Genomic DNA, 14397 nt, shown 5'->3' on the forward strand with positions numbered 1-14397 from the left:
ACAGGTGATGAGGGCTTTTCTAAGCCTTTGTCGTGCCTCAACTCCTCCAAGGTCTTTTCCGTGGCTTGTAGCTGACGCTGCAATCTATGATTCTCCTCTTTTTCTTCTTGTAGAAGCCTGCTTAATTCAGCATCCTTTGCTTGAAGGCTTCGGTCGTTTCGCTTCAATTCTTCCAAGGCTGCCTCTGTGGCTTGCAACTGAAGCTGCAATCGATGCTTCTCCTCTTTCTCTTCTCATAGAAGCATCTTCAATTCAACGTTATCTGCTTGAAGACTCTGGTTGATCTCCTCATTCGAATGATGAGAAGATGATGAAGGCGATGAACATTCACTGGAAGGTGTGGATGGAGCATCATTCTCTGCTCTTTCTTTCTCTCGTCTCTCATAAGCTTCATACAACATGTCCACCATTTTGGACATCCTTACGAAGGCCTCATACATTTCTTTGTCATCCTCCATCGCTGCACGTTCAATTGTTCATGCTTGCAATTCACATCAGCAAGAAGACCGCTCTGATACCAAACTTGATCCGGGTTCCTTAAGCTTCCGAAATTAACCAAGATCCTTTACTTCTATGATGTTGTTAGAATTGAATTTAAAAGAGCATAAAAGAACATATATACGTGCTTAAGCAAGAGGAAATATAAGAGCCCTAAATTCAAAATTTAAGGGGGTTAAACAATAATTTGTTCATAAAATACCAGAATATATAATTTAAATACAAAATTTAAACAATTTTTCTAATGAATACCAACCTGTTTGCTCTGCTGCAAATCTTGTTTCGACTGCGTTACCAAAACGGCTAAAACCTCCATGCCGGGCTAGGTACAACCTAGGTATTCAGTCTCAGAATGCTTTCCAATTGAAGCAATTTGATCCCCTTGTTGGGTTGTGTTATATTCTTTCCACGACTAGCCCCCCTAGTTAACCGAGGGGCGAGGCCCCCCCTTTGTTGTGCTGATTGCACAGCGGGGGGGCGGCAGCCCCGCTTGTCCAGGGGATTTGAAGGGGGCGGGTAGCCCCCCTCTACGAGGTCCAGGGCGGTGCCCTAGGGAAATTTTTTTTGGACCCTATATTAGGTTGGGCAAACCTACCTATGGTTTTCGCACATGGTTTTGGATGCAATGGTTTTCGGTCCATGGTATTGGATGCTTCGGCATGTATAAATATGTATTGTAACATTGAAAGGAACATAATGAAAAATCAAGCTGGTAGTCCCGGTTTTGGGATCCAGGGGAAAATCTCTGTGTATATGTGTTTTATGTGTTATGCTTTCGCATTGTTTATTTTCTGTGTTTTAGAATTCGTATGTAAATAATTTCTGTACGTGGTTAAAACCTATATTTGGTATCAGAGTTGTTTTGGCTTCAAGGGGCTGCTTTTGTTGCTGAGGGGTTTCGCTCGGGCCTGTGTTAGACCCTGTTCAGTGGGAGATCTATGGGATCGATTCTGGTGGTGAAAGAATATGGCAAGCAATGGAAAGATAGAGATCGAGAAATTTAATGGTCAGAGTTTTGAGTTGTGGAAACTCAAGATGGAGAATCTGTTGGTGGATAAAGATCAGTGGATCGCGGTAGATCCAGGTACTAAACCAACGGGAGTGTCGGATGAAGAATGGAAGAAGTTGGATCGGAAGGCAAAGAGCACAATACGATTGTGTGTCTCAAATTCATTATTGCTGAATGTATCAAGGGAAGCTACGACTAAGGCTTTGTTGGACAAGTTAGGGACTCTGTACCAATCTAAGTCTCTGGTGAATAAACTGTTCCTACGGAAAATGCTGTATAACTCAACGATGAAAGATGGAGACTTGATGACAAAGCATCTGAACGCATTTAATACTGTGGTAAGTCAGTTATTATTTGTTGATATTAAACTTTCACATGAAGATAAGTGCATCAGTTTGTTGTGTTCTCTACTAGATTCGTGGGATAGTCTGGTTATTGCAATAGGTAGCAATGCAATTGCCTTGTAGTTTGATGAAATAGTCTCATCCTTGCTGATGGAGGAGATGAGACGGAAAAATATAGAGAGCCAGAATGGTGATGCCTTGTCTGTACGAGGGCAGTCCCAGAACATAAGCAAAAATAAGTCATTGAGTGGGAGATCTAAATCTCCAGGAAAACCTGTAAAGGTGGTGTGCTGGAAATGCGGAAAGGAAGGGCACTACAAAAGGGACTGTAAATCTAAAGCTCCCAAGAAAAGAAAGAGATCTGATGATGCTCCTTTTGTAGAAGCGAAAACCACCTCAGATGAAGGTGGAGATGTGTACTTGGCTTCTTGAAGTACACATGTAGATCATGAGGCATGGTTGATTGACTCAGGTGCATCCTTTCACTTCACTCCCCATAGAGAATGGTTCTGTGAGTATGAGAAATACGATGGTGGTGATGTCTTCTTAGGGGATGATAGGAAGGCTAGAATTGTTGGTCGCGGAAAAGTAAAGTTGAAGTTGCAAGGTGGAAGGGTTAGAACACTTCCGGGTGTTCTGCATATTCCTGCATTGGCTAAAAATTTGATTTCTGTAAGCAAGCTGGATGATGCAGGTGTAAAAACAATGTTCAAGAAGGATACCTACAAGATGGTTCGGGGAGCACTGGTATTGATGCGGGGAGTTCGGATTGGAACTCTATACAAGCTTCAAGATAACACTGTTGTTGATGGGTGCAATAGTTCTATGGTTCCTGAAAGTGGAGCAGAAAATCTAGTGGTCTCTGGAGAGAAGACCATGTTGTGGCATCAAAGGCTTGGACATATTGGAGAGAAGGGCCTTCGAATACTTCATGGTAAAGGTATGGTAGAAGGTATGAGTAATAGCTCTCTGGATTTTGATTCTGTGAAAATTGTGTATATGGGAAGCAGAATCGGGTGAGTTTCCCCTTTGGTGGCAAGAGGGCGAAACAGATATTAGAGCTTGTGCACAATGATGTGTTTGGACCTGTGAAAGTTCCATCACTGGGTAAGTCTATGTACTATGTATAATTTATAGATGACTTCTCAAGGAATACGTGGATATATTTCCTCAAGAAGAAATCTGAAGTCTTTGACAGGTTTAAAGAATTTAAGGCTCTAGTGGAAAACCAGACAGAGAAGAAGATAAAGGTACTGAGAACAGATAACGGTGGAGAGTTTTGCATCAAGGAATTTGAAGAATTCTGTAAGAAGTGTGGTATAGGATGATAGAAGACTACTCCATACACACCTGAGCAAAATGGAGTTGCAGAAAGAATGAATAAGACGTTGATGGAAGGAGCAAGAAGCATGCTCAGTGGTGCTGGGTTAGGACAAGAATTCTGGGTAGAGGCGGTGGAGATAGCATGTTATCTGGTCATCAAATCACCTTCATCAACGTTGGAGGATAAGACTCCACAAGAGGTATGGACTAATAAGAAACCCTCTCTTTCACATATGAGGGTATTTGGATGTGATGCATATGTACATGTTCCAAAGGAGAAAAGAACAAAGTTGGATCATAAATCTGAAAAGTGCATCTTTTTGGGTATAAGGATGGTTTAAAGGGTTATAAGCTTTGGAACCCAGTAACAAGGAAGGTTGTGTACATCCGAGATGTGGTGTTCGAAAAGGTGAAAAATGTTATTAAACATGAAGTCCCATCAAAGGAAGCTGAGAAAATAGAGTTTGAGCTAAAGGAGAAAGAATCAAACTCTACAACAGAAGAGGAATAAGAAGATGAAGAGCCACAAACTCCGGTTGTGAGAAGATCAGTTCGAGAAAGAAGGCAGCCAAAAAGGTATAGTCCATCTGCTTTCTGTTCAAATTTTGCTTTATCTATTACTGATGATGATCCCAGAACTGTGAAGGAAACAATAGATTCAGAGGATGGAAAACTCTGGAAAGAGGCCATGGTTGATGAAATGACATCTTTGCATAAGAATGAGGCATGGGATCTGGTGGAGTTGCCGGCTAGAAAGAAACCCATTGGCGGCAAATGGGTGTTCAAGAAGAAAACAAATACAAAAAGGAAAGGTGGAAAAATACAAAGCTCGGTTGGTAGCAAAAGGTTATTCCCAGGTGTCAGGAATTGATTTTGGTGATATTTTTTCTCCTGTTGCCAAGGTAACTTCTATTAGATTATTTTTATCTGTTGCTGTTGCTTTTGATTTTGAGGTAGAACAGATGGATGTGAAGACAACATTTCTTCACGGGGATCTGGAAGAAGAGATCTACATGAAACAACTTGAAGGTTTTGTGGTGAAGGGTAAGAAAGAACTGGTATGCAAGTTAAAAAAGTCTTTGTATGGGTTAAAACAGTCACCAAGGATGTGGTATCACAAATTTGATACATTTATACGGGGACTTGGCTTCACCAGAAGCAAAGCAGATCACTGTGTGTACTTTAAATTAATTGGTGACTGTGTTATTTATCTGGTCTTTGTATGTGGATGATATGTTGCTGGTTGGAAATGACAAAGAAATTATCCAGGATTTGAAGACCCAATTGTCCTCCAAATTCGACATGAAAGATCTTGGTGTTGCAAACTATATTTTGGGCATGGAAATTAAAAGAGATCGGGCAAAGAGGAAGCTCTAGTAAACCAGAGGAAGTATGTCGAGACAATACTGTAGAGGTTTAATATGCAGGATAGTAAATCGGTGAAGGTTCCTATCACTGTTGGTATAAAGTTATCTGTTGAACAGTGTCCCAAGACACAAGAAGAGGAAGAGGACATGTCCCGTGTTCCATATGCAAGTGCAGTCGGTAGCCTGATGTATGCGATGGTCTGTACTAGACCAGACATTGCACATGTAGTGGGACTATTGAGCATGTTTATGTCAAAACCTAGGAAAGGAGCATTGGACAACAGTGAAGTGGGTTTTCAGGCATTTGCGTGGCATTAGTGATTATGGTTTGTGCTGCCAAGGAAGACTAGGTTGGACAGAGTTTTGGATATCCATGGCTTTGTTGATGCAGACTGGGCTGGAGATCTGGATCAGAGAAGATTTACAAGTGGGTATGTGTTTAACCTATTTGGAGGTGCAGTTAGTTGGATGAGTAAGAAACAATTTGTAGTGGCACTATCAACTACAGAGGCAGAATACATGGCAACCACTCATGCAAGCAAGGAAGCAGTCTTGTTGCAGAGATTGTGTTCAAGTATGGGGTTAGTATAGGGAGCTATAAGGATAGACTATGACAGCCAAAGTGCAATTTTATTGGCAAAGAACCCTGCTTATCATTCAAAGACAAAGCACATTGATGTTCAGTATCACTTTGTGAGGGATATGATAGAAGACAAAAAGGTGTTGCTGGTAAAGGTGGACACTTTGAAAAATACTGCAGATGCATTGATAAAATCTGTGAGCTCTGAGAAGTTCTATTGGTGTAGAGCAACAATGGGTGTTGTAGGGCTGGAGAAATGACTAAGCTCTCCTGTGGAAAGAAAACAACAAGTGGGAGAATGTTGGGCTGTGTTATATTCTTTCCATGACTAGCCCCCCTAGTTAACCAGGGGGTTAGAGGGGGGCCGGAGCCCCCTCTTCGCTGCGCCGATTGTGCAGCGGGGGGGTGGCAGCCCCCCCTGTCCAAGGGGTTTGAGGGGGGCGAGTAGCCCCCCTCTAGGGGGTCTGGGGCAGTGCCTTGGGGATTTTTTTTTTGGACCCTATATTAGGTTGGGCGAACCTACTTATGGTTTTGTGCATGGTTTTCGCACATGGTTTTAGACGCAATGGTTTTTGGTCCATGGTATTGGATGCTTTGGCATGTAAAATATGTATTGTAACATTGAAAGGAACATAATGAAAAATCAAGCTGGTAGTCCCAGTTTTGGGATTGAGGGGAAAATCTCTGTGTATATGTGTTATGCTCTCGCATTGTTTATTTTCTGTGTTTTAGAATTCGTATGTAGGTAATTTATGTACGGGGTAAAAACCTACTCTCCTGTGCCCAAAAAACTCCAGTACAATCAAGACTCCTTCTTGTTTGTACCTCTGTGTTAAAATTGTCCTCCTCCCCTCCATTCTTCTTCCTTTGCCTTCTTAAATAGAATTTCCCCCTGCCTCGAAGTGGTGATTTCTCATGTTTGAGGTTCCTCTCCCGAGGGATAAGGGATAAGCTCAAATTTATAGATTGAGCCAACATACGTCACTTGAATTAGTGGTTGACAACAATCCCTTCTTTATAAAATATCTACTTTATTTGAATTTATGTTTAAATTTCCATGTCACTTTATATTATGATTATATATAATGGATTCTTTTTAGTTAGTTTAGTTGGTATATTATAATTTCTCTTTTTATTTTTATCTTATAACTTTATAATAATATTTTTCTATAATTCCTTTGTATATTTTATATAATTTGTATTTATTCAATTTATTTTTGTATTAGATATATTATATCCCCTTTTATATAATACATGTATTTCCTTTGTATTTTGTATAGTTATATATGTATGGTGATGGTACATACATTAAGTACCTCACTCATTATATTTAGTATTTTGTCAGTTATGTATTCACTTAGAATTTACCATAATTAATTCATTTATCTTTCACTTGGTAATTTCATAATAAGTTAATATGTATACTAGCGTAGTACATTCGATGCGTGCATATGTAGCTATCATATGTACGTTTCGTATGAATGCTAATAATTGTGTTTTATCTGTAATTCAAGATGGTCATTACAGGAAACATGACAACGATCAACAAGTCAAAACATGAGACATTTGATAACGGAGTTCATCCAGTGCGGACTACATCTCCGGGCCCGTTTTCAAGATGGTGGAGGCCGCTTCATATAGTGTTGTAAATGATGATGATGTACATGGAAGACTCTTTGTCATATCAAGGACATACACCCTCAAATAGGAGTAGCTTGTCTCTCCATGAGACGTTCCGCTTACAGGAATTCTCACTCAAGAAAGCTTCTTCTCAACATGACAAACTAAAATGATCTCACACAATGTGGCGATGAGCATCCCTTCAGCATAGTTACATAGGGATCTCCACAACAATACATCGCATGACAAGCTAAATACATCTCACATAATGTGGCAAAATTGATCCCACAACATAACATCAAACAGGGATCTCAAAACATAATACATCATCTCAACAATTATGAAGGAAAAAATGACATGACTGATTCATGTACCTTCACCTCTGAAGTTGGCCAAAAAATGGAAGGCTCAACTGCAAAATTTGACTGCACCACTGAATTTCTGTCGTCGAGAGGTGTAAAATCGACTATCCATTTGTCGAATTCTGACACTGTCAAAATCTAGGCTTGTAGGAATCTTTTAGATTCGCCGTGATTCTCCAAAGATTTCGTTCTCTGGGTTGACTGGAGATCTGCAATTCCGATCACAATTTGATCATGCCATCATGATCCTTGCGAGATTCTTAGACTTTTGAGTATAAAGTTGGCTGCATTTTGAGTCTGGCGAATTTCAGCCTCCAAGGAATCTGGAAGATTCCCTCAAGATTCTTTAAAGATTTTGCTTTGCCGGGGATCTACAAATCTGCTGCCCAGATGGTGATTTTGATTTTACCATCGCGTTCCCTGCAAATTTTGGTTAAAATGACTGTAAACTTCATATCATTCTGATGAAACAAAAATTTACCTCCCTGGAGAATCATTCAGGTGTCAAGGAATATTCTCTGCAAAAGATTCTCTGCCTCGAAAAACATGCAAATCATGATTCTGCCTCGGCATCAAGGGAATCTGGAAGATTCCCTCAAGATTCTTTAAATATTTTGCTTTGTCGGGAATATGCAAATCTGCTGCTCAGATGGTGATTTTGATTTCACCATCGCGTTCCCTGCGAAATTTTGGTTAAAATGACTATAAACTTCATATCATTATGATGAAATAAAAATTTACCTCCCCGGAGAATCATTCAGGCATCAAGGAATATTCTCTGCAAAAGATTCTCTGCCTCGAAAAACATGCAAATCATGGTTCTGCCTCGGCATCCGCGTCAGGGTTCCACACTGCAAATCATGGTTCCACTCACGGTTACGCTCTCCGTTCCACTGTGCTCTCCCCGTGCCTCTGCGGAATGAGATTTTATGTATTAGTTTGTGGGCGGAGCTATCAATGATGATCTCCGTGGCCCAATGATGGTAGAGGAGACTAGGAGGGCGGACTTTACCACCATGAGCCATTGGCTCAATGGCTAAATATTGCAGTTGGTTAATGAGGGGTCAGGGGATCAAATCCTGCCCCTTCCAAAATCAACACGAATATGCTTGATTTGTTTTAAGGTAAAATATGGTCCGACAGTTATATAAACTTAGTGCGACAATATTTGAATGTCATTTTGTTTTACTATGTGGGTGCTCGGGAGGCGAGCCTGCTAGACTGGCCGGGCGGGTTCGAGCCCTGCTGCCCACAGAATTCGTGATAAGTGGCACATGGAGGGGTGGTGGGTTTGCCGTTGGCGGCCCGCTCACCAACATGTATATATATATACGTTTGTGGTTGTGAGGGTTTGGTGGGGGTGGCGACTCGCTGACCTATATGGATTGATGCGACCAGGGTGGCGGGGGTTATGGCCCGCCCCCAATTTTTTTTATTTATTTTTTTGTTTTTTTAATAACAAATGGGCTATTTTTGAATTTTCTGAAAATAACGATCATTGGGCGTTTTAAAGAGCCAACAATTTTGCCCTTTTCGGTGACCGCTGTCGGTGCAATATGTAGGTCCATTAACTCTACCACTTGGCCAAGTCAACCCTGAACTTTGACTTGTTCTAACTCCCCATACGAGCTCGGATTTGAGTGTCGTTCGCACCATTGGAATTAGGGCGACAAGCACTACGATCTGACGTTGGGTTGGTCGCAATTTGACCACTTTGAATTTTGAGCTATTTTAAGCCCTCTTGGACTTTTGCATGTGTCTGGAGCCACCTGGACCATTTGGTGCTTTTATAGAGAGCCATGGGACTCGTGCAATATGGGAATAGATAGGGTTATACACCCAAAATAGTCATCTATGAGTTGTAGGAGAAAATGAAAGAATACAAAGAGAAAGGGTCGAAATTGGTAAAAAGATGCAATTTACCACTCAACAAAAGACCATAGTTCCACGACTAGGAGAGCTTGAAGAAACATTCCAGTTAGGAAGAAGATTCCAAAGAATGTTGGAAATGGTTAACCTAGGAAGCCTTAACCTTAAGGCTCTAATATCAATTGATATGAACACTATTAGAAATAGAAAAGAACTCAAGAACAAATAAATGATGGAAGAACATATATGCAGGTGTGATTGTGAAAATGTACACATTTTGTACAATCATTTTGATTACTATATATAAAGTACAAAATTATGGGAGGGTGATCAAGTTGATCATGACAATAATAACAAGCAATAAAGAGGGTGAATGTTCAATTTAGACTAAGTCATCCAAAAGAGATAAGGATAAAGTAGACAATAGAAATGTGCAAATATAATGCATGTTAATACATGTTTTCTAGACTAAGTTTCATCATGTGTTTAATTTGGAAACTGAGAAGCTAAACAAGAAGAATAGTTCAAGTGGCTTGTGAAAATTCCACATTGGAACCTTATTGCAACAATTGGAAATTATTTTCCTAATTGTTAATTTTATTTAACAATTTATTTGTTGTTTCCTAAGACAAATATTGAATAAATCACACTGCAATCTACACAAATAAAACTGCGGAAGAAAATAATGCGTTGGAAGCTGAGAAATGCTAGCACACACATAAAATAACACAATTATATTTGGACAAAAGTCCCTAGAAAAACCCAACTTGGGAAAACTAGTGCAGCAACTGAGGGTTTTATTATTATGCAACAGTGAGAAATTCTGAGTACAACTGGATGTCGAAATCTGGCAATCCTACAAAGAAAAATACTGGCAACCCCATAGGCAAACTCCCAACACGACTTGCCTTCAGAAATTTGGCCCTTTGACCCTCTGCGCAGCCTGCTGGATGTCTAGCCTCAGACTGGTCTCTGATGAAGTCGTTCTACCTTCCGCTAATTGGAAAGATGCTTCTCCAACACTCTAGGACTCCTTCCCGGCCTCTAGAATTGAAGACGTCTTTTCCTCTCAGCAAATCAATCTTGCCTCTAGAGGCTGCTACGTTGCCCCTGCATCAGCCTCTCTATGGCTCTTCTACCTCTCTACAAATGCACTCGATGGATCTGGAACGCCTCCTCCAACTTCACTGTCTTTGCCCCTCTCTCGCTGCTTCTCTCTCTGACTCTCTCTCTGGCAACAGACAGTTGCTACTCAAGAAATCTATTTTGCCAAGGAAATTGAACTGCTTAGATGTGTTCTCCATCACCACAACGACCTCCTTTTATAATCCTCTGTTGGAGCACCAACAACCAATTAAAACTTAATCAATGGCTAGGATTATCTTTGGATCAATTCGTGTGAATTTTTAGATAATTCTCGCCTTGACTTAATTAATACTAATTAATTAGCCATATTCCCTAAGTTTAGACTTAGAAAATATTTAAAAACTAGTCAATAATCTAATTAAGTCATTTCTAGGAGGAATTTCCATAAACGATTTCTAGGTTTTGGAGATCCCATGTATTTTAGCCTCTCCACCAAATTTCAAGGCTAGAACACATCCGATGCTACAAAAACTAACACTCCCTCTTAGTGAGGAATGTGTTCTAGTGCTGCACATCTTGCCACAACCCCCTGTCTCTGTATCATCTCTTGTCATGTTGATGATGTCTGGCCATACTGCCCACCATCCACTGCGCAACTCTTATAATATGTTGCATCTTTGCTGTTGACACTGCCATACTGTTGCCGACACTGCATCTGCACTGCAACTCCCTCCCATTTGTTGCTGCTGCAACTGAAAAGCATCCAAAATACTGAATCAATTGTGATCATTATAATGCATATGTCACTTGAGTCTCTGACTGCTACTAGCCTCTGCACTATCCACTAAAGACTCTGCACTGCTGCTGACTCCGCATTGTGCCAACTCTGCACTGCGCTCCCCAACATCTGACTGCTACTAGTCTCTGCAACTGTCACTTTGGCATTTGACTGCATCAACTGTCACTGATCCATCTTGCTACTAAATATTGTGGGCCCCCGTAGCCAGGTAATGGTCCAAGAGGTGGACTCCTCAAGGATCCTGCCCATCTCTAGCGCTTTGGGGCTACAACACCAAATCTCCCCACCTCACTCTTGGAGGTATATCAACAAACACGGAGAAGTCTTCCTCCAGCCTAGAGGACAACCTATTGATCTTTGTTGAAGTTGCATGCTGGTCCTGCTTCTCCTCATTTTCCTTCTCCCTAAGAGGACACTAGGTACTGTAGTGACCAAGCTCACCACATCTAAAGCACTTGACCTTCGACAGGTCCTTCTTCTTTTTCCTTTGCTCCCCCTGCCCCTAACTCAGACCCTTAGATGCAAGGGCAACATTCTCCTCCTCCTTCACGTGCTTCTATCCGCTGTTGTTGCCACTGATGGAGACCTTCAATAGAGCTCATCTCAACTCCTCTTGCTGCAAGTCATCCCACATCCTGTCCCACTTTGATAGCTTGTCTCTGCCCAATATACATTGGACAAAGACTTGCTAGTCCTCGGAGACACTGTTGACTGCCAATCTCACTAGCTCTATGGGTTGAGGCATTGCTCCAACAACTGACAATTGGTCCTGGACCTCCTGAATCCTGGTGAGGAAGGGGTCTATGCCTTCCCCCTTCTGCATCCGGATGAGCCTCAACTTCTCCTTGAGGTACATCTTCCACTGCTTGGAAGTACCCTGATATAATGTGGCGAGAGCATCCCACATATACTTGGCAGTATCTTTGCCATCTATATGCGAGACTATATGGTCCCGGACTCTGTCTAGGATCAACCACTTCGCTTGTACCATCTCCTTTCTGTACTCTTTCAGCTGATCTGCATCCCGAGGAACTGCCACCACTGCATCAGTATAGGCTTTCAGGCCATATTCATCTAGAGGGAAGGACATCCCCAAGGAAATTTTCCCTCTGTGTATGCTATTTTGTCCAAAAATAATTGTGTTATTTTTATGTGTGTGTGCTAGCATTTCTCCCAGCGTTTTATTCTTCTGTAGTTTTATTTGTGTAGATTGCAGTGAGATTTATGCAGTGTTTGCCGTAGCAAACTGCAAATAAATTGTTAAATAAAATTAACAATTAGGAGAGTAATTTCTAGTCGCTGCAATAGGGTTCTAGTTTGGAATTTTCACAAGCCACTTGAACTATTCTTCTTGTTTAGCTTCTCTGTTTCCAAATTAAACACATGATGATGGATGCAGGAGCATTTGAAGAAGATGCAAGAGCAAGCATGGAATGTTCGCACCATAAAGAAACGAAATGAAGTCAAGGAATAGTGCAAGTGAAACTAACCCTGGTTGCACTGAAACAAATCAAGAAAGAAGTGTAGAACTTGAAGAGCGTGGAAGAGATGCACAATTTTGACCCAAAATAGAAGAATGCACTAGGATCAAGGACAAGGCATATTTAAGATAAATGTGCACAATGATATGGCATGCTTGGGGATGATATGGAAATGGATAACTTATGCATGGAAGGAACAAGGAATTGGAGCACAATTTTGGAAGTTGATATTGGAGTGCATAGATGTTTCCAAAAGGAAAGATTGTGTTGAAGGTTGGAAACAACATGCGTAGAATGATGTAGGGGAAACCATGCGCTGAAGGCGATGAATGAACCCACGTATAATTGAAGTGACAAAGCGAAAGATAATGAGACATGTGATGGTTATAGTGACAAACTTTAAAGAGTCAAGTAACTAGATGGGTATGATAAACAATAGCATAAATAAAGAGGATTAAATCAATAGAGAGAGGAAGGAAGCAACGATTGAGGATCTAGGAGATCATGAGAGGTTGAGATTCTGTAACATATGTACCCTATTGTACTATATTAATTGAATTTTGATTTGCCCCTTAAGTTTGTGTGTCCAATTCTGACTGCACATTTGTAATTGTTAGTTATTTTAGTGCCAATCTGTGGAATGAACTTGTTGCAAGTTATTGTGCAGATTTGACATAGTATTAGACACCACACCAAACCATATCAGTGTTTTGTTGTATCTAGTTTGTCTATCATGGGGTGATTTTGGGAATCTTCAGATTTAATACATGTATTTGAATTTCGTATCATAATCAATCTTTACAAATTTGTTTCCCCTCTAGAAAACCATTTGTCTGTCGTTAATAATTGTAGAACTATTTAAGCAGCGCCATAATACTAACTTGAAAATTTGGTTAAAGGAGACCAAACTAAGTAAAGCTCTAATTCCAATTTCCTCATTATGGGGCTTAATTTTTATTTGTGTTGGAGCTTATGGAGTTCAATATTTTAAATACGGGTAACTTCGTAGAACTTTAACTCGTAAGTTGTAAGACATTGATTTTGTTAAGCACTAATGGATAACAATAGGAGAAAAGCCACGCTGACTTACCTTGATGGACAAGTGAATTAAGTGTCTAAGATATATATCCCCTTTGGCTCAGTATATGCACCAATAGCTAACTACTAGATCAAATTGACTTTGCACTTCATGCCATTCTTCTTCTATGATAAGAACATTAATAATGGTTCCTTAATAACTTAGAATGATAGAATGGAATCATACCAGATGATCAAGTTTATAGTATTTCATAATTATTTTGTTACTATTATTTTAATTTGATGGTTATTGTCTCTTTATGTATTACGCTTGCATATATTGTTTGTCTATTTAATTAGTCTAGAAAATAGAGATGTTGCGAGTTTTTGATAAATGTTTTTATTACTTGTATGATTATGTTTGTAAAGATTAAATAATCTGATTTCCTACACGTGTTTGCAGAAGCTGCCAAGGACACTACGAAGCAGCACTCTTGGGGGTGGATAATGGGGTTAACTGGAATTGCATTGCTTTTGGTTCTTATTGTGTCATTAGCCTATGTTTTCAGGCATAAGCTTGCCTGTTGTAAACAACAAAAGTTTAGTGGTACAAAGAATGCAGTTGAGCAAGATGTCGAAAAGGTTAATTTTCCCTGTAAAATGAATGCTCATGCGTTTTTAAGAAGTAGCTCATGTTGCTATGGAGGGAAGAGTGATCCTACTGAAAACAACAAACAAGCGGCTGTGTCAAAAGGTATTGCATTTTATCTCCTAGCTTAAGAATTTATGCCTGTTAAAGGTGTTTAATGTTCTCATTTTATTATACCAATTTCATTTTAAACAGCTATATGTACTTTATGCTTTGATATGTTTAAGAATTCAAGAGATGACTGTCTATTGGGCTGGGGTCTAGTGGTTGAGATGGCGTTTTTCCATGCCAGTGACCAAGGTTTGAGAAAAATTCAAGAGAAGGAATTGCTATTCGACTTCATGATTTTATGTTTATGTTCTTTAAATGAAAATAATGTTTTGTTAGGTAAGT

The 14397-nt window shown here is 40.1% G+C and overlaps 1 protein-coding gene across 1 annotated transcript in view; it reads left to right on the forward strand.

The window, feature by feature from the left end:
* The window catches only part of LOC149225270 (lysM domain receptor-like kinase 3), a 281606-nt gene that overhangs the window by 70153 nt on the left and 197056 nt on the right, over positions 1 to 14397 (forward strand). The window contains exon 3 of the mRNA XM_089377037.1: positions 13819 to 14109. Coding sequence (XP_089233163.1) covers positions 13819 to 14109 — 291 coding nt within the window. The remainder of the gene's footprint in view (positions 1 to 13818; positions 14110 to 14397) is intronic.

Source organism: Pinus tabuliformis, chromosome J (assembly GCF_031772625.1).
Source record: "Pinus tabuliformis cultivar Carrire ecotype Pingquan chromosome J, CPIR1, whole genome shotgun sequence".
Classification (NCBI taxonomy): Eukaryota; Viridiplantae; Streptophyta; class Pinopsida; order Pinales; family Pinaceae; genus Pinus; species Pinus tabuliformis.